Source organism: Onychostoma macrolepis, chromosome 22, assembly GCF_012432095.1.
Source record: "Onychostoma macrolepis isolate SWU-2019 chromosome 22, ASM1243209v1, whole genome shotgun sequence".
NCBI lineage: Eukaryota > Metazoa > Chordata > Actinopteri > Cypriniformes > Cyprinidae > Onychostoma > Onychostoma macrolepis.
The window spans coordinates 2,931,810-2,951,369 of NC_081176.1; the positions used below are offsets into that span (position 1 = coordinate 2,931,810).

The window sequence follows — 19,560 nt, forward strand, 5'->3', positions numbered from 1 at the left end:
TGCAAAAACAGATAGGCCTAGCCTAACTCAGTTTTTTCTTTTTTAATTTTCAAAAATCATGCTTTTTTATTATGTTATCATGTTTTTATTGTGTTTTATTGTGTTAGTTGGCTGTTTTTTTTATTTTTTATTATTATTATTATTATTATTATTTTTTTAATCTAGTGAAAATAACCCAACTGCAGTTTGATTGAGATTAATTGGAATGCACTATGAAAAAACATGATTTCTGAGAAGTTATCTGTTTTTACAAATGAACTCTTCATATATACACTGTTTCTATTTTGGTATCCGACGCTTATGAAAACACGATAATTGATATAAATTTGTAAAAGGAACACGAACTGAGCATGGGCTGTTTTACATCGGGCTTGGTGAGTATTCACGCAAATACAGTCGCAACATAAACGGAGAGAAAACCGGATGTCAATATATTGTATCCCTGCATTGTGTGACAGCAGTCTATACTTCTTTCTGTCTGCATTGACAAATTGCATAGACAGACAGTACTTGAATGTGTGGCAGTCTGTAATGTCATTTTTCATAATTGAGTATAAAGCTGATTACCAACAAAACGTTTAGATTTAGAAATCATAAATCAAATGCATAAAATCAAAATGTACTCTTTGTTGTATATCCTACTTTCTTAGAAGAGAATTATGATTAGTTGTTGATTTCTTCCTCGGGTGTTTTTATGGATGATGGGTTCTGGAGCTCGGAGCCCTTCCCCGGACAGCACGTCAATCACGCATTACTATACTCGCCAAATACGCATTACCTTACTCGTGCTAAGTAGCCTATATGTAAATGTAAACTCGTGAAATGGTTGTTTAATGACAATCGCATAGCGCAAATCAGTGAGTATCTCAGTAAGACCTGTACATGCAGATGTTCAGTGTAATGAAGGCACTGAGAGATTCAGAGACAGACTGAAATCAGACCGGATCTCTGACCATCAGAAACATCAGAACCACAGACTTTGGATTTTATAAACTACAGATCAACAGCAGCAGCATCATCAGTGAAAAGATCTTTAGGATCACTGTCCAGGGTGAGTCATTTAATAAATGTTTAAATACATGCTTAATGTGTTTGTTTACTATTACATCAGTGAGTTTCAGAGCTGTTTATTCTCTTTACCAGTACTTTGCGATCTAGTCGTTTGTGGACCCCTCGAGTATGACCTTCTTTTATTATCGGTTTAAATTAATGTAATACTTACTTCTGTTTACTTCAATGTGAATCCAAAGTGCAGAAGTAAAATAAAAAATAAAAAAAATTTAAAATGTTTTATAAGCACAAAATGTGGACAACTTCTCAAGTCAGATTAGATTTTGAGGGTAAAACGTTTTGATTTTTAAGTGAAAAAGTTAAAGTTAGACCATTGGGGTATAAGATGCACCCCTCAGTGGCATGTTGTTGCTGATGTTTTTGTTTATTTAATATTTATAATTCATATTATATAATGAAACTATTTCGTATTTACATGAACTGGATTATAGGCTGTAGATACTGTAGAAGTTCTGTGCAACCGCCACTAGGGGGCAAGATGCAACTGACGATTATGCTATCATATGCTCTGTTGGAGAGATTGCGGGTTTCTGAAACCATCTTTCCACAGAATAATCTACTATAACAGTGGTTTTCAAACTTGTTCCTGGGGACCCACAGCTCTGCACATTTTGCATGTCTCCCTAGTTTACACACCTGATTCAGATCATCAGCTCATTAGGAAAGAGCTTCATGAACTCAAATGAGTGAGTCAGATAAGGGAGACATAGAAAATGTGCAGAGCAGTGGGTCCCCAGGAACAGGATTTAAAACTACTGTACTGTACTATAATACCCTCCAGCAGCTGCTGGTTTGTGTTTCAGATGTCCCTGGTCACAAGCACATGCAGACCACTGCAGACAAGTCAGTGAAGGAGGGAGAATATAGATCCTGGTGTAATGAAAAACCCCAACAATTTGATGATGTGGTACTTCAATGACACTCTCATAGCAAAAATCAATGGTGATCCCAGTAGGATCTGTACAGATGATCAATGTGAAGATGCTGATGTTAGATTCAGAGACAGACTGAAGCTGGATCATCAGACTGGATCTCTGACCATCATGAACACCAGAACCACAGACTCTGGACTTTATCATCTTGAGATCATCAGCAACAGCAGCAGCATCCGTCGGCGCCACATTATCAGCATTGTGAGTCAAAAGGGCTTCAGTGTTCCCATCACTGGTGAGTATAATCCAGTCCAAAAGTTAATTTTCCCTTGAGCAGTTTTAATGTTTTTTTATTTTTTTATTATTATGTAGAAGATCTCAGTATATTACACATTATTTCCACTGCTTTCTTATAAACATGCCTTTTGTTTCCTGTAGATGCAGCAGATCCCGAATGCAGCTACAATCATCAGAGATCCAGCAGAAGCAGCAGAAGTCAACATGTGATGTGAAGTAGACTTTTCATCCAGTGCTGTAATCATAAAGAAGTGAATGCATCAGTCTGATCTACTAAAAAATACAGAGACCAGGTCAGTAAAAACACACACATATCAGCGCTGCTGTACCTGCACATGTGTGACAGAGTTGACTGATGTCCAGATGTGTGGTCTGGTTGCTGATAGGATTGTTGAGCACACAGCTGTAGGTGTTTTATCCTGATATTCCACCTCCAGAGGTAGAGAGAGACTGATGCTGAGATCAGACACACTGATGCTGGACAATAAACTGTTTCCTTTGTACCAGGAGAGAGTCACATGACCCACATTCACCACTGAACACAACAATGAACAGTTCTGCTGTGATGATGATGATGATGATGATGATGAAGGACATTGTGAAGAGTTACTGCTGATGACAGGAACAGGCAGACGAGCTGAAAACATGAGAGAATACACAAATACGGATAAATCTAAGTTAGTGAGTGTGTTTATCATCTCACACACTGAAATCATTTAATCAAGTAAGTGGTTGCAGTAAAATAAAACAAGAATATGTGAATGACAGGGCAAATGATCTCTACTCACCATAGATGGAAATACTGAATGTTTTTGATTTCAGTTTTGCTCCACTTATCTCTAGTTTATAGAGTCCAGCGTGTTCAGTTGTGATGTTTGTGATGGTCAGAGATCCAGTTTGATCGTCCAGCTTCAATCTGTCTCTGAATCTCCCATCAGGAACATCATCATATGTGAAGAAGGTTTTAGTCTCTCTGTTGATTTTTGCTACAAGAGATTTTTCGCCTCCAAAATACCACAGTATGTCTTCATCATCTTGTATTTCAGTAGCATTAATGAAAGAAGTCGTTTCCTATAGCAGTATGTGTCTGTTTTAGAGAGAATTGAGTAGGGGGAAGATTCTCTCTACATACTTTCAGGTTGTAAAGTTTATCTGATCTGGCTGAGGTGTCCTGGTTGCCATGGTAACCAGGGGTCTGTGGTCCTTCACAGACATCCTGGCACCCAGTATGTTTGTTGGGTGAGGGGTCTGTGATTATTTGTTAATCTAATGAGTCATTGATTTGTTAAATCTAATGAAAAATTGTGTGTCGGATTGGTCCAAATGCTACAGCATGTGTGTTTAGTTTGTAGGTGAAGGGCTTCTCCCTGCTTTAATGAACATTAAATTTGATTGACAACTGATCATTTTACAATAAACGGTTGATTGAACTAAACAACTGCTGCTACACTTTAAACAGAAACTACAAAATAGCTTCATGTAGCATTGTGTTTATTGGAAGCAGGTTTATGTTAATGCAAAGCAGTTAAAACAAAATGACAGCAAAATTAATCTTTGTGAAGAGGGGTTTCTCTCAATTGTAAAAGGATTATTTTTTTCAAAGTTTTTACATTTGGTCATTTGGCGGTCAGAAGGAGGAATCAGTGCTGACTTCACATCTGGTTGCATTTTATTTTTTTCTTTACAAATAATTTATGTTAAAGAAATAAAACATAGAGGTAAAATGCATTAAGTGCTTGTCATGATTGTGAAATAAGACAAATAAATGAAATGTACATGAACTTTAAATCATGCCCTTGTCCTTCGGGCCTGTTATTTTATAGGCAAGGTTTATGTGAGCATTGAGGAAAGACATTAGCTTTGTCCGAAATCTCCCTATACCCTCATACAGAGCAATATTTGAAGAGGAAAGCCAGTGGTGGTCAATAATGCTAATACTTACAAATCCATGTTTTTATTGTGTTAAAAAACACTGTTAACATAATGTTATATAAACCTTTCACACTGTTCCTGTTGAGGGGTTTTGTCCCAGATTAACCCCTCCGAAGGAAGTTAAAACAAAGGTTAGGTGATATAAGTAGATAAAGGTTAAAAAGAGGGTTTTCACAGTAATGCCATAGAAACATTCATTGATGATTGATCATTATCTATTACTTTCTTGCATATTTTTGTACAGTATCACAAAAGTACAGTGAAACAGCAATGGTTGGCAGTTTTTTTAGGGATGCCAAAATCTGGGTTTCTCAAGATTATGCCTAAAAACTTTCCTATAAAGTCATTTCTTTAAAAAAATAAAATAAACTCAGCCCCACACAAGCCACTGTATAATTCACACATATGGATCTGAGCAAGACAATGATGGCAGTGCTTGAGTAGCATGCTATGCACTAAAGTAGATGTACACATTGAAAACTATAATTTTCATTTTAGGAGTGACTCACAGCTCAGACTATCAAATCTGACAAAGGAACGAGTATGCCAGTAATGGGGTGAGAGAGTTCTCTGAGAGAGGAGAGGCTTGGACCCTGATAAAGGAAGTGGAGGCAGCTGGGGAACAGATCCAGAGCGTCTATGGCCTCTTCTCGGCACCAGCTGTGGTTGGAGGAACCGGCCAGGCAATCACAGAATTTGAGGCCTATGCAAGACACTCTTTAGTAAGTACACTGTGCACTGCAGTAGGTCAAAGCAAGGACAAGCCTGAGCATTTCTTCAGCACCAAATCATGGCCCTACATATGGTGTATTTTTTATGCATTTTATGCAACTGTATGACACTAAAAGTAATATCAAATTCAATTAGAACGGTTTTTGGTTAGCTGATCGATCGGGCTGAAACACCACCAGGCTGACCAGATAAACCAGCTAAACTCTGATTTGGCTAGGCTGGGATACAGGCTAGTCCATGTTTTTTTTTTCAGTTGTTTTTTATAAAAATCACATATGTTTTCAGTCAGAAGATGTGGACACTTGCATACTGTGTCCAAAGCGTTCTTTTGGAACTCGCTCTCTACATGCACATACTTCACTGGCCTCCCAGGCATTCCATATAAAATATTATAGTGAGAATTGTAAATAATAAAACTTTCCAACTGAAGATGAGCCAGCAGCTCATACTAGCTAATGAGCAAGCTAAAACCAGAGCGCACCCAAACGCTAATGATCTTCTTGTTTTGCAGCTGTCCTTCATTGTCCGCATTGTGCCAAGTCCTGACTGGTTTGTTTGAATAGGCAGTCTAAACTTGTGCGAGGGTGATAACTTGATAGAAAACATAAGCCTAGATCTCTACCCCTACGATGCCGGCACAGACAGTGGTTTCACCTTCTCCTGACCAAACTTTGAGACCATTCCTCAAGACAAGATCACTCAGGTAATGTCTAAAAGCAGACAACCCTACAAGTCATATATATATTCATAATATTTTCATGCTTCTTAGACCACAATGAGCTGGTTTACTTATCTTTTTTGGTTTAAGCTGATTTTCTGGCCAAGCTTGTGTTTAGCTGGGCAACCTGCTGGTTTCCCAGCCTCACAAACTGAAAGGTTTCTGTCAGATTCTGTCTCCATATCTCACTGAGAGAAAATGCGGGAACATGTCTTTCACATATGCATTGGCTCCTCCTCATCCACTTCCTTCCCCTCACCTATCCTTCCCTTCACTCAGCTCACTCAGAATGGTCAGTAGTAAAATATAATGTTCTACATGAATGCAGGTGATATTTACAGTCATGTTTGGTAACATTTGAATAGTCTCAGGGCGTCTGGTACAATGGTCTCATTCTTACAAGAAGTAAGCTAAAAGGTGATACAGATCCTAAGAGTGTAGAGATATTTGGCTCACTATAGAGGGTGTGCCGTTTCCCAGTGTTTCCCATGCAAATAACTTTCTGTTCCAAAAGCTGTTAACTCTACCTGATCAATGCAAATTTTAATTGTTATTTTCTGTCTCCATTTCGGGGGATGATTGTCTTGAGCTTAAGGTATTTAAGTGAAAACTGCAAGAAGATCAGCGCGATTCTGTAGTCAGAAGCCCATAGTGTGGTGTGTCTCTATAATTCACACTGTGTATTTCTATAAAGTCAGGTATGCATCTTTTACTCGTAGATTTATCTTTGAGAATTCAGTGATTTGTATTGATATGATTTGATATCTCTGAATTGGCTATAATTGGCATAATACATATTTACCTGACTGATAATAAATTGTTATTATTCTGTTTTACTCTGTAATTATTGACTCTAGTAGATTACGTTGTATCCTTGCTAGCGACATGAGCACATGAGGATACCTTCTTTGAGCCAAATGTGTGGACCTTACAATATTTAGATTGACGCACCCAGCCACGATTACAATATCATCAAATATACAGAAAAGAAAATAAGACCACATGCTTTCGATCATTTCAGTTTTTTAGGGGGGGGGGTTAGGGTAACAGGACTCAGTGTAAACCTGGGGACATGACTAAAATGTGTATTTTATCCAAAATATTATAAAATTATTTTGAAATAAGTGTATTTAAAGCACAGACGGGATATGGAGGTACACAAAAAAGCAAAATAAAAATGATTTCTGAAGGATTTTAAACAATATATTTCATGTTAAAATGTAGCGTTAGACACTGGGGACATGTAGAAATGCTATATTTTCAGTGTTTTAGGTCGTTTTTAATAATTTTTTTTGTTATATATTTTAAATTTGCAGTTAGATTAATGTGCAGGACACTTTGCTTAATAATAAAAAAAAATGTATTTTATAGTTAATTTTTATGCATGTTTGTATCTATAATGTCCTGGGGACAGAAATGGCACCCATTCGGTGGAATGGCCCACAACCAGATATAGGATATAATATAAGGTGAAAAAAGAAAATAGATCTAGGTTATGTGTTAGGCTATAATTATTTATGCAGGAATAGGTAGGCCTATATGAATGTATTAAGAATAGAACTGATTCCCTTTCTCTAATAATGCTGAGGAAGGGAACACATAGCGCTGGTTTGGTTCTGATATGGCAGTGAAAGAGGAGTGATACAGATGAAGAGGAAGATGTGTCAGAAAATGAAGATAGTAGGTTATGTAAGAAAAGAAACAGTAGGTGGCGGCATGTGCCGGTGTTGTGCCCAATTCCGGCCCCCTGCCAGATTATTACCCCCCTAGTATTGGTAGGTTTAGGTGTGGGGGATGGGTTAGGATTAGGCAATCAGAGCGATTTCAACAAGAGGGGTATAATAATTTGGCAGGGGGTCGAAAATGGGCACAACACCGGTTCGGAATACGTCAACATGCTAAAGAAGAAGAGAACCGTATACGGTAGTGATGGCGAAGTGAAGCGTTCTGAACCAGTGAAGCTTTCAACCCAATTGACCAGATGTACGATTACTTCCTGGTTTTAGATGAGCCAGCTCAGTCATTTCTGGTCAACTGTACTGTGCTGTAAAGTGAGCGCCCTTTGCTCGGTTTCTCTACATAATCCATTCACAATTTGGAGAAAAAATGTGTTTGTCTAAGTGAGGACCAAACATATACCGTTTCAGGAATGACAAACACGAATGTTAAATTTATGCGAGGGAATCCGGTAAATCGTGCTAGTCATTGCTATGATTGACAGCGGCAACGGAACGAATCATCTGACGAGCCGATGTCAAAATAGAGCTGTGCATTAAGTGATTCAGACTAACAAAACTACAGCAGCAGCAAGTCTGTTGGATAAAACTTAAACGATGTAGTTATTAAAATTAAATCTAAACATTTCAAAATATTGAATGCATTATTTAATTGTTATACCAACTTATTTCATTTGTATTTAGGTATAATTCAGCATTAGGCTGTTATCTGGCCTTATTTATTTATTTATTTAAATGACAAGTGAATTCGTGACTTCCTGCACTTGCTTATATACTAAATTTGTTATCATATTTATTTTATAATAAATCTCCTGGTTATAACTGTCACGAATTCTGTCCGTTGTCTTCCGTCCACTTGCCATCATAGGCCGCCCTCCGATTACATGGACTCTTGCACCACACCATCTAACTATATATAAGAGGTGCATATAGTCACCTCTTTGTAAGCAATGTTGATGTTTGTAAGCAATTTCTGTACTTTTATCTTTGGTATTTTTACCTTGGCATTAATAATAATAATAATAATAAACTAAGCTTTTACGGTTTATGACACGACAGCGCTGTTTTTTTTTTATTTGTTTTTTTTTCAGGAATTTGCACTACAGACATTAAAACATAGCAGTAGGTTTAAAATACACATTTTGAGGGCCTCTGCCTTTTGTTCGTGTTTGTTTTTTAACTAAACATATTTCAACTACCAATGTAACATTCCATACATTTTAAAAAGTAAACACTATGTTTGTGATATTTAGCAGTGAACATTAAATGAAACATTATTTGTATTTTAAGCTAAATAACAACATATACAAATCACCCACAGTAAAATAATGAATAATTTCCACAATTTAAGTTTTAATTGTTTGAGTAAAAAAAAAAAAAACAGAAAACATCTTACACTATATTGAAAACACATGAACTGCAAGTAACTGTAATTGTTACAGTAAAGACACATTGCACGCGCTCACACTCACACTCACACTCACACACGTTGGTTTATGTGGTTACGGGGACTCTCCATAGGCGTAATGGTTTTTATACTGTACAAACTGTATGTGCTATTGCCCTACACCAACCCTACCCCTTACAGGAGACTGTCTGCATTTTTAGATTAAAAAAAAAACACCATTTAGTATGTGTCCTCATAAACCACCTTCAAATTGTAATACCTCTGTCATACCCATGTCATTAAACAAATTTGTGTCCCTGTAAACCACATAAACATGCCTGCGCACGCACGCACACACACACACACACACACTTCACTCTTGTCTGTACCAAGACCTCCATCGTCCATAAAGCAATCCCAGCTACAGTAGCCAGGGTGGTCATCTGAGGAGTAAAACCCCAAAAGCACGCCCCATTGTCCATTTCCCTGGTAGCCAGCCCCACAGTCTTTATAGGATAAAAATATTCCATCGTGTTTATTCATTCTGTTGTGCGTAATTTCACCCAAGCCCTGTGCGTTCTGCTTGCACTGCACGTTAGGACAGCGTCAGTTCGCCATTGTAGCGATGATAAGATAAAATTACCTGAGTTAAAGTTTGAAGAACTCACAGCGACGCCATCTTGATTAATTTAAGTGGAGGTGACGTATTTCCTGTAGAGATGGCTGACGTGAAACTCACGTTTCGACACGTGCTGTGTCCGAAACAGCTCCCTATCCACTATATAGTGCACTATCGGGTGTCATTTGTAGTGCTGTCCGAATTCTGAGTGAACGACTTCATTCCCTACATTCGTTCACTACTTTTTACCCACAATGCATTCTGAATTCGAGTGTACAACCGATGTACACTCGCTGAAGGCTGTTAGAGAGAACGGGAGCGAGGATCCTTTTTTCTTGTTGTTATGGAAACGACTCGCCACTCGCTTGTCATTGGTCAGCTGTCAAAAAGGCGCTTAATTGACGTAGGGCGTTTTTTCCAGAAAAGTTAAACTTTTTTCAACTTGAAAAGACGCTCTGAGCTGCAGAAAAAGACGCTGGCGGTGGCGTTTTAAAAAGCGCTCAGGACTTTTTTGAAAACACGGTTTACTCCATAAGATTATAATGTAAAAAAGACGCTGGCAGCTTCAAAAAAGACGCCAAGTGTGAACACGGCCTAAGATGTTTTTGCAACAGCCAAGTCTCACGTGCAGTGTACACGTCACCATCCGAATCCGTTCACTTCATTTCTTTCACTCCTTTCTAATATAGTGCACTCAACTGCCACACACTATATATGGATTAGTGAATGAGTGAACGAGTGAGCGATTTCGGACACAGCTCCGGTGTCGAGATCCCGAAGCGCAGATGTTTCGAAACACTCATGTCACGTGACTAAGGCGATCGAAGCATCAGGGCGTGTCACAAATGTATCGAGATGTGGCATACCTGCCGAATCTGCGTTTGATTGACAGGGTCGGGAACAAATCACACAATCGCACATCTGTCTCAACCTAACTCCCACAAAGTAGAAAAGTGGAGTTAACGCATCTTCACTTCGTGGGTTGGAGAAATTATATGTAAAAAAAGAAGTAGGCTAAGTCCATCAACAGCGGAACAATTAATATTTTTAAATAAAAAATTTTATATGTAAACAAAGTGGCTTGATGTACTTTATTGTATATTTTTCATTACCAAAATAACACTTACTTATTCACAAAGAGTTCTTTCAGACGTCAGACTGATGTTTCAACACATTACAAGAACAGAACAATAAAAACACACATTTTAATTGTTTTTTATTATTTTGTCAAGATGACCACGTCACCCAGGATTCGAACCCAAGGTGACAACATTCCAGCTCGAGCACAACCACTCCCCCAAATCACTTAGTGGATCGATTAACACAACATACGTTATAAATCGTCAATTCGCTTAACTGTTATATATGCTAATACTTGAAAGTAAGCACTAGGTGTCACCGTAGAGACGGGTGTCGAAATGTGTCGAAGCCTCGACACATTTGCTTCGACTGCTTCAGTGTTTCACGAAGCCTCTGCCCACCACTAATTTCCTGTTCGACAGTGGAGCTCCACGGTCTGCAGCCAGACCCCTCTCCTCACTGCTCACACCGCTAGCCAACATGACACAGGCTTTTTGGTGTTGTTGATGTTTCTTTAACATGGCTTCTTCACATCGCCTTTCGCTTTCCCTTGGTTTCCAAATAGGAACCAAAAATAACATTTTTGTTTCCACACATTAGTTTCGAAAACGCGGTGGAATTATGTCTGGTGTTTTTATCACACTGTGTGTTTTGCTTTTGCATGGTAAGCGATTTTAATTATGACGTAGGCCTATTATTGTAGCCATTTCTGGGTTTGGCAACAAACATTTATTTCTTGTGACGTCGCTATTAATATTTTAGATTAACATTAGAGAAATAATTACAGTTTTGAATAATGTTAATTAGGGCTGCAACTAACGATTATTTTAATAATCGATTAATCTGTCGATTATTTTTTCGATTAATCGATGAATCGGATTTTTAAAAAAAGAAAAAAGAAAACCATTCATTTCCAACCCTTTATTCAAAAACAGAACTAAAATCTTTAGAAAGTGCACCAACATGTTGCTCCTTGAACATCCCTGAGCTGTTATAATAATAATAAAATAAAATAAAATGGACTAACACAAAAACATACACATGTATGCTTTACATCTGCCAAATATATAGACTTTTTGGGGGTGCAAAAATTAAATAATTTAACAACACTGCGTCGTTAGCGTTGGTATTGTATCAGACACTTGCACTTAACATTATATGAAAATCAAGCTCAAATGGAGTTAACAATGTTTTGACCAGAGAATGACGGAGATGGAGTGTTTTGTCTGTCATTAGAACGGCTGTAACTGTTATCTGAAGCAGCAAGTGCATTATGCTTTCATCAACTTTTACAGGTTATATAACTTTGATTGTAGCTATATGGGCGCTTAGTTTTTTCTTGTTGTTTAATACACTTGGCCAAAATCTCAAATTAAGCGCTTATGCACATAATGTACAGGATATTTAAAACGTATATAGACAGCAAATAACTAATTCTTCTCCACTCTTCAAACACACAAAAACATTATCCTTTACTGACATAGTGTTTGAGTAAAGAAAACGCTGTACTATTCAAACACCAATTATTTATTCACCCTTGCATTGCGAAAAAGCAGAGATCTCATCTTCTCCAGGCTGTGCGCGGCGCGTCAATCTGAACGGAGGCGGGGTGAAGTTACGAGGTCTCGCTGAGAGCTCGATGATCCAATGGCGTTACGAAGTTTTACTGACAAGTTATTTTAATGCTTATCATTGGTTTACTATTTTAAAACTCTCTGATTTAAAATAATAAAACGAATTATAAGCGACTCAAGTTTGGATAATTTTCACAGCACCTGACTGGGCTAGGGTATGGCAACTGCCATACTCTGCCATACGCAAACGCCGCCCCTGCTCCCACACCTTGATGACTTGGGTCGCACGGATTTCTCTGCCTCCGCCATGTATCTTTCCTCTACCTCCGCTCGTTTTTTTTATTTTTTTATGAGGCGCCAAACTCTGCTACCATCCGTGCGCGAGAGAGACCGAGTGTGTTCACTCCGCTCCGCGCTCAATTAGTTTTTTTTTTTTTTTTTAATAATCAAACGTCTCCGCGTCGCGCGACACAACGAATCGATTATGAAATTCGTTGCCAACGCTTTTAGTAATCGATTTTTATCGATTTAATCGATTCGTTGTTGCAGCCCTAATGTTAATCCGTTAACGTTGTGACGCATTTTGATTTGAGAGGCGGTGCAAAATCAAAGACGCTGATATCTTTAATACTTGGACAGACAAACTGTAAATTTGAAGACGGGGTCATTCTACAGAAACGTCCACTTTTAGTATGGCAAGATGTCTTAAAATGTATTAATTTTTCTAACATTTAAACTTCAACCACATTATTAGATTTCCTTTTGACTTTATGAATTCACATAAATGAAAGCTTACTGAATTTTTTTTTTTTTTGTGCATTTATTTAAAGTCCACATGTACCATTTTTTTGTCACTGGTGTTGCCTTACTTCTTTGGAAATATTTAGGTTTTTATGAAATATTATTTATCTATTTTTTCCACCACATGTAGTCAGAGTTACAGGGAAATTAATTTGTTAATGCAACAAATAAGGAGATAATGTTTTATTTATTTGTTAAAAGTGTGATTGAATGTTCATTTGCGCAGCCATGTATTTGCCATAACAATGAAACTATTTGAAAAACAGTTATAAACATGTAATGATGCAATCCTTTAAATCTTATCTCTTGAGTGTAGCATAATTCAGTGGATGTAAAATGAATATCATGCTACATGTGACACATTATTTAATGTAATAGAAAAAAAAAAAAAACACGGTAACACCAGTGACACAATGAATCACCAGTGACATACATAAGACCAAATATCCTTATTCTTCAGCTATAATTAAGTAGATCAGACTAAATTGTTACATTTGGCAATTAGTGAAAACAGTTAGTAAAAGAACATAAACAACATTTTAAAAACATTTGAACTAAAACAACTAAAATGTACAACAAAGACGCTGTCTGTAAGGTATCTTCTTCTCAGCTGCACAATTTAGCCATACCTGACCAAAGGAGGATTAACAATGATAAAGAACAGTTAGAATTACAACATCTTAGTTCTCTTGCATAAAATAGCACTAAATGAATAGATTTGAATTAAGTTTATCTATAAATGGTAGTCACTGGTGTTACACGTAAGGAAGGTAACACCAGTGACAGTAACAGCAGTGACAGTTTTCATGAAAAATGCATTTTACAAAATGGCTGCTGCAAGATATCAAACCACATGTTGTCAATCATGGTAAACTCACTGCATTACGTAGTTTAATTCATTTGTTTTCTAGTTTTTTTTTTACAATTCCCTAACAATAAGTCGGTCATACCAGTGACTTCAACTATATAATTTCTGATAACTGAAAAGAAACAGTGGACTAAACATGGGCCCTTTTTCATAGATCTTCAGGAAATAGAAAGGAGGAAGTCGAGTGATGTCATCAGTGTGATTTCTATTTCAAATTAAACGACTTTTGTTAAACGGTAACACCAGTGACAGAACTCCAGGGGACCACTACTTTCATTAAATATTTTATAATATTTATTTGGATTTTTTTTTTTTTTTTATGTCATTTACATCATATATTTGATATTATGAATACATCATTGCATTTTATATCATAGAAAATCCTGTTTTTGACCTCAACATAAAGCACTTTCCCTCTGTACATAGCTGTGGGGACGAGCAGTTTTGTGGTGCTTGGAGTTCTTTATAATTAATTAAAAACAAATATTGCCACATTGATGGTTCAAGAAGGTGTAATTGTTCAAATAATTGTTGTAATATATATTTAAAAAATTGTAACCCTAAAGTGTTTTTCAAGCGTAATATTTCTGTAAAGGCTATAGGGACAGAAAAAATGACATTTCCATAGAATGACCCCGACAAACACAGTATTTTGAATTAATATATGAAATGGTGTTATTTGAGCCCTAATTAAATTATAAATAACATTAGGTTATTTGCCAATCTTCTTGAATGTTATCATTGATGGTCTATGAAAATATGCAAATAGTCTATTTGTTTAATAAGTTCTTCTGCTGTTTGCATGTGTTACATGATAAATCCAGACATATTTCTCACAGTCTTTATGATCTATAGAAAAAACATTTCCTGTTGTATAATTTTGTCCCAGGCATGATTTATAATTATTTGCTCATTTCTTCTTCAGATGCATCTGGTGCTGATACAGACGAAGTGTCAGTGATGGAGGGAGATTCAGTCACTCTAAACACTGATGTTGAAACAAACCATGAAGACAGAATTATGTGGTATTTTAATGACAGTCGTATCGCTCAGATCATTGGAAATCAAAGTAAGATCTGTACAGATGCTGAGTGTCCTGAGAGATTCAGAGACAGTCTGAAGCTGGATCATCAGACTGCATCTCTGACCATCACAAACATCAACACCACAGACTCTGGAGCTTATCATCTGCAGATCAACAACCGCAACCATGAAAAGATGTTCAATGTTGCTGTTCATGGTGAGTCATTTAACATTTAAAAGCAGGCAATGTTTAAATCAAATGTGTTTATTGTGTTTATTATAACGGTGACACTTAGAGGCTTGAAAAAATGGATGATGGGATTATGTGAGGATATCAACAGTTGGGTGTGCATTGCATGATATTAATGTACAATGTGGAGGCAAAGAACCGCTTGATGTGCAACTATCGATGGTCACTTGTCCGCACTGACGAGTTAAAGCTGTTATTGGTGTTTACAGCACAATATTTGACCGAAAATGGAAAAGGCGGTTATTTTTGTCAGTTATGGCTCGTTTGATCTATCTTTTTGTCCGCTTTAAATCAGACACTGAGATAAAGTAGTGCTGTAAGATTACATTTATTTGAATTGATTGTAGAGTTTATTTGAATTAATTAGCATGTGTGCGAGAGAGATTGTGGGTTGTGAATTACCTGCGTCTGTGCAGGGTCTCTCTACTAATAGAGAAGCTCTGAGTTTAACTACTTTAAAAAAAATTAAAAAAAATGGTGACATGTCCCTCATGTTGTTGAGAGATGACATATGTAGCAAATTTATTTTATTCATGAAAGTCACAGTGTAGCGTTGCTTTGCTCATGAGTGTTTCTGTATGTGTGCAGCCTTCCAGCCAATCAGATTCTGCTTCGATTAAGCTTCTACTTACCATTTGTTGTGTGCGTTTGTGTGTTAATCAATGTTTATATGCAATTCAAAGCCAAAATGAAATCTTTTCATCATATAAAGTGATCTTCAGTGTCTAATTATTTTATTTTATGTATTTATATTGTATTTTATTTAATTATGTTGTGTAGTTTGTTGTTCTCAGCAAAAATATCCTCCAGCAGCTGTTGGTTTGTGTTTCAGATGCTCCTGCCACTGTTCGAGATGAAATGAAGTCAGTGCAGGAGGGAGAATCTGTTACTTTAGATCCTGGTGTAATAAACAACCCAAATCATTTGGTCATGTGGCTTTTTAATGAAGTCCGCATTGCTGAAATTAACGGAGATCCCAGTAAGACCTGCACAGATGTTCAGTGTAAGGATGCTGATGGGAGCTTCAGAGACAGACTGGAGGTTAATCAGACCGGATCTCTGACCATCATGAACACCAGAACCACAGACTCTGGAGTTTATAAAGTACAGATCATCAGCAGCAGAATCAGCTTCAGTATTAGAAGGATTAGGAGCTTCAGTGTTACTGTCACTGGTGAGTCTTTCAGTGCAAATTAAATAAAGGGCCTTTCATTGAGGACTGTATTGAGTAACATTTCAATAAATGTTATTAACATGCACAATGCACGTTTCCTGTAAGCATTGATATTTCCTGTTGATGTCGTTTTAGTTCCTGTAACTCAAAAACCACCATTTGTCAGTTAAATCCATACCACACACAATTGATGAATGAAGCAGAAAGGTGTAAATATCAGTCAGAAACATCAATAAAATTGAAATGACAGTCTCTCTTTATTGTTACAGGTTCAGGTCTATCTTCAGCTGCTGTAGCAGGAGTATGCGCTGCTGTAGTTATTCTGCTCGTGGCTGCAGCTGCTGGTGTAATTTACTATATTAAGCAAAACAAAGGTGAGTATTACATACAGCTGATTGAACAAAATGGAAACAATAGATTCATTGTGTGTGCAAGATGTGAAAATATGTATTTTCATTCTAATTCGCCAAAGTCGTCTTTGTATGTAACTGAGTTTGTCATTGTTGTTCAAACAGGCAGGGGGGCGGTGCAAAATCAACTTCAGGTAATAACACAATTCTAATCTGTAGATTTTTGTGTTTGTGCAACTAAATCATCAATCATCAATTCATTTCTCTTACCTTCTGTGTTTTCTTACAGGAGAATCCTATAAAATACACATCCGATAGTCAGACTGAGGCTGTTAATGGCGTGTCCAATTAAAAGACTGAGACTGCCACTGAAACGCCACTGTAGCAGTATTTATTATTTTATTTTTCTTGAAAGGGACAGTGAAGAGACATTGGGAAATGAAGAAATAAGGATCAAACTCACTCAAACGGTAGTCCACGTTTTTTTTCAGTTACATAAACATTCCTTCCAAAAAGCCAGTTAAGCAGTAAACCAGCAATAAACTAAGAAACAAAACAAGTTACCAGCAGCAGAACAGCGAGTGCTTGAGGTTTTTGAGTACGTAAAGTAGGGCTGCAAAACGATTAATTGTGGTTAATCGATTCAAAATAAAAGTTTGTTTACATATTATATGTGTGTGTACTGTGTATATTTATTATGTGTATATATAAATACACACACATGTATATATTTAAAAATATATATTTGTATGTAAACACTTGTATGCAATTTATATTATATATAAATAAATATTTTATATATAAATCTAACATTTTTCCTTAAAATATACTTGTATGTTTGTGTATTTATATATACATAATAAATATACACAGTACACACGCATATAGTATGTAATCATAAAGTTTTATTTTGAATCGATTAATCGTTTTGCAGCCCTAATGTAGAGGTTTATTAAAGCTGCTTCAGTGATCCAAAGCAAGAGCAGTCAACGATTTCTGTTTCTTGTCATTTGCACAATAATACCATTTGCACTGATGTACTTAACATGTCAGTTATTTTGTCCCATCTGTTTACATCCTCTTTAACTGACTGTTTACATGAATACCTCGCCAAGATGGCCATTATGACAAGGAAATGTATTTGACTGCACACACATACAATCACACAAGGCCTCGTACTGTAAGACACAAGTGCACTTCACATACTATAGTTGCCATTACTGGTTACGTTATTTTGCTATTGACATCTCGCTGTTAGTACGTATTATGTTAACTTGAGTAATGTGAAACAATGTGGTTTTAGAATGTTACAGTTGCTTAGCAACCGTGTACCTCATATTCTCATGCTTTGGATATTCATGGAATCACAGTGCGCTGTATAAACAGACATTTCAGCATTTGAGGGAACTGAAGAATAATTAAAAATGCACTCAGGAGAAACTTTATAGTATAGCACCGTAGCACAATGTCTTCACAATGATGTGCAACGTTGGATCCGTTATGCATTTTTCCAATCAATGACACTGACTCCGCAAATGAAGAGTTTCAATGCAAAAGCCTCTAAAAGCCATCTTGGTCAAAAATGAGATAACGATACTGAGTGAATGCTCTCCAAACATAGTATATGCTCATCAAGTACTTTCACTTCAAATGCGCTAAATACCAGCCTCAACCCATTCAGAAGAACCAGTACTTACATAGAAACCTATACATAGTAGCCAGAAAGAAATGCTCATTTTAAAGAAAAACGTCAGACGTCCTTAGAGGCTTTTGCATCTGAATTCTTCAAATATGCAAATAAGAACACTAACCAGGGTTTAGGAATGTATAACAGCCAAAAATGTGTTATTTGTGCTGAAAAATTGAACAATGTTAATAATAATAATGCACGTACCTTTGTGTTGTGCTTTAACTTAAAACAGAACAATCCACGGTTTGAGAGTTTGACTAGATGCGCGTTACAATCGCATGCAATATATCGTGCAGCCCTACTGTAAGGCATAAAAGATGAACATCCTGTTTATGAAGCATGTTTATTGTGATTTTATATCATCTAATTGTCTACTGTGCCTTATATTATCACTGTGTGATGAAGATTTGCGTGCACTTGGGGGCTTAGCCTGTAATATGGGTGATACCATTGCTTAAATCAATAAGAACTGGACATGGATGTTTTAGTTTCACCAACACAAATGTTTCATTTTAATATAAGCTGTTAAAATGTTTATGATCTGTGTATATAAAGAGCTTTTATTTTGTGAAAAAAGGGAAATATCATGTGTCTTTCCTTAAATTTGTGTCAGCAAATGAGCCTGTATAAACGCTGTTGTCTTTCTGAAGCAACAAAATAATAATAATAAAAAGGAATAAATCAAATGCTCCTTGTATGTTTATTTGATAAATGCTATTAAAAATATTCGTACATAAAATTCTGGATTCTTGAAAGTGTGAATTCCTAGTTTAGACACAAGATTACTAATTCTATTATAATTCTACTTGTATTATACACGCATGCATTTATGAAATAAGTGGTAATGTGATATCAGACTGCTGTCTGAAAAAAAAGTGACTATTTCTTTTTCTTACATTCTTTGAAGATATTAAATTGTGATTTTTAAGTAGGAGTAATAGTGATGTATTATTATTATTATTTCTTTCCTTGTTTCCTTCAAGTGGTAGGCCTACAAGTGGTGAACTTTAGTAACCCAAATATAAGCAGTACTATCTATCGATGACTAAGCAAACAGCACACGTTTTTCTGCATTGATCATCCCTCTAGTGGTCAAATGCTGTATTAGTTTCATTTTTGGATGCGCTTTTTCATCCGCTTGTTTTGAGTTCTAGCACATGCAGAAGTTAAAAGCAAAGGTAATTAAATCTAAGCTATAAAACTGCTGACTGGCTGAGAAATGCGGTGGATGTTATGTTTAAGATTCAACATTGGGTGGAAACACATTTGATGCAGGGTATTATTTATAAGAAAAAAAAAAACTTAATGAACTTGATTCGTCCATCGCTACAAACAGAAACTGAAAAAGATGTGTTTCGTATGCATGAGACAGCGAAACGTCACGCT

At 36.5% G+C, this 19,560-nt stretch overlaps 1 protein-coding gene across 3 annotated transcripts; it reads left to right on the plus strand.

Moving 5' to 3' along the window:
* Positions 1–214: 214 nt before the first annotated feature.
* Positions 215–17,096, plus strand: LOC131530901 (uncharacterized). 3 transcript variants are annotated; one of them, XM_058761409.1, is made up of 10 exons: positions 215–1,051; positions 1,875–2,238; positions 2,382–2,533; positions 4,671–4,894; positions 5,416–5,607; positions 14,613–14,927; positions 15,793–16,134; positions 16,404–16,508; positions 16,650–16,678; positions 16,774–17,096. In XM_058761409.1, the coding sequence occupies exons 6-10, from the start codon at positions 14,648–14,650 to the stop codon at positions 16,834–16,836; spliced, it is 819 nt and encodes a 272-aa protein (XP_058617392.1). In that variant the 5' UTR covers positions 215–1,051; positions 1,875–2,238; positions 2,382–2,533; positions 4,671–4,894; positions 5,416–5,607; positions 14,613–14,647; the 3' UTR covers positions 16,837–17,096. The 3 variants fall into 3 exon arrangements, with proteins under 3 accessions (XP_058617392.1, XP_058617393.1, XP_058617391.1); XM_058761410.1 differs by lacking the exons at positions 215–1,051; positions 1,875–2,238; positions 2,382–2,533 and having other exon boundaries at positions 4,609–4,894; XM_058761408.1 differs by lacking the exons at positions 215–1,051; positions 1,875–2,238; positions 2,382–2,533; positions 4,671–4,894; positions 5,416–5,607 and adding an exon at positions 10,920–11,108.
* Positions 17,097–19,560: the final 2,464 nt, after the last annotated feature.

What these genes read in the sequence shown, in the direction of transcription:
- LOC131530901 (XM_058761408.1), top strand. Translation starts at nt 11,066, where the DNA reads ATGTCTGGTGTTTTTATCACACTGTGTGTTTTGCTTTTGCATG. An exon ending in CTATATTAAGCAAAACAAAG is followed by an intron (nt 16,509 to 16,649) that starts GTGAGTATTACA and finishes TTGTTCAAACAG; the next exon opens with GCAGGGGGGCGGTGCAAAAT. An exon ending in CGGTGCAAAATCAACTTCAG is followed by an intron (nt 16,679 to 16,773) that starts GTAATAACACAA and finishes GTTTTCTTACAG; the next exon opens with GAGAATCCTATAAAATACAC.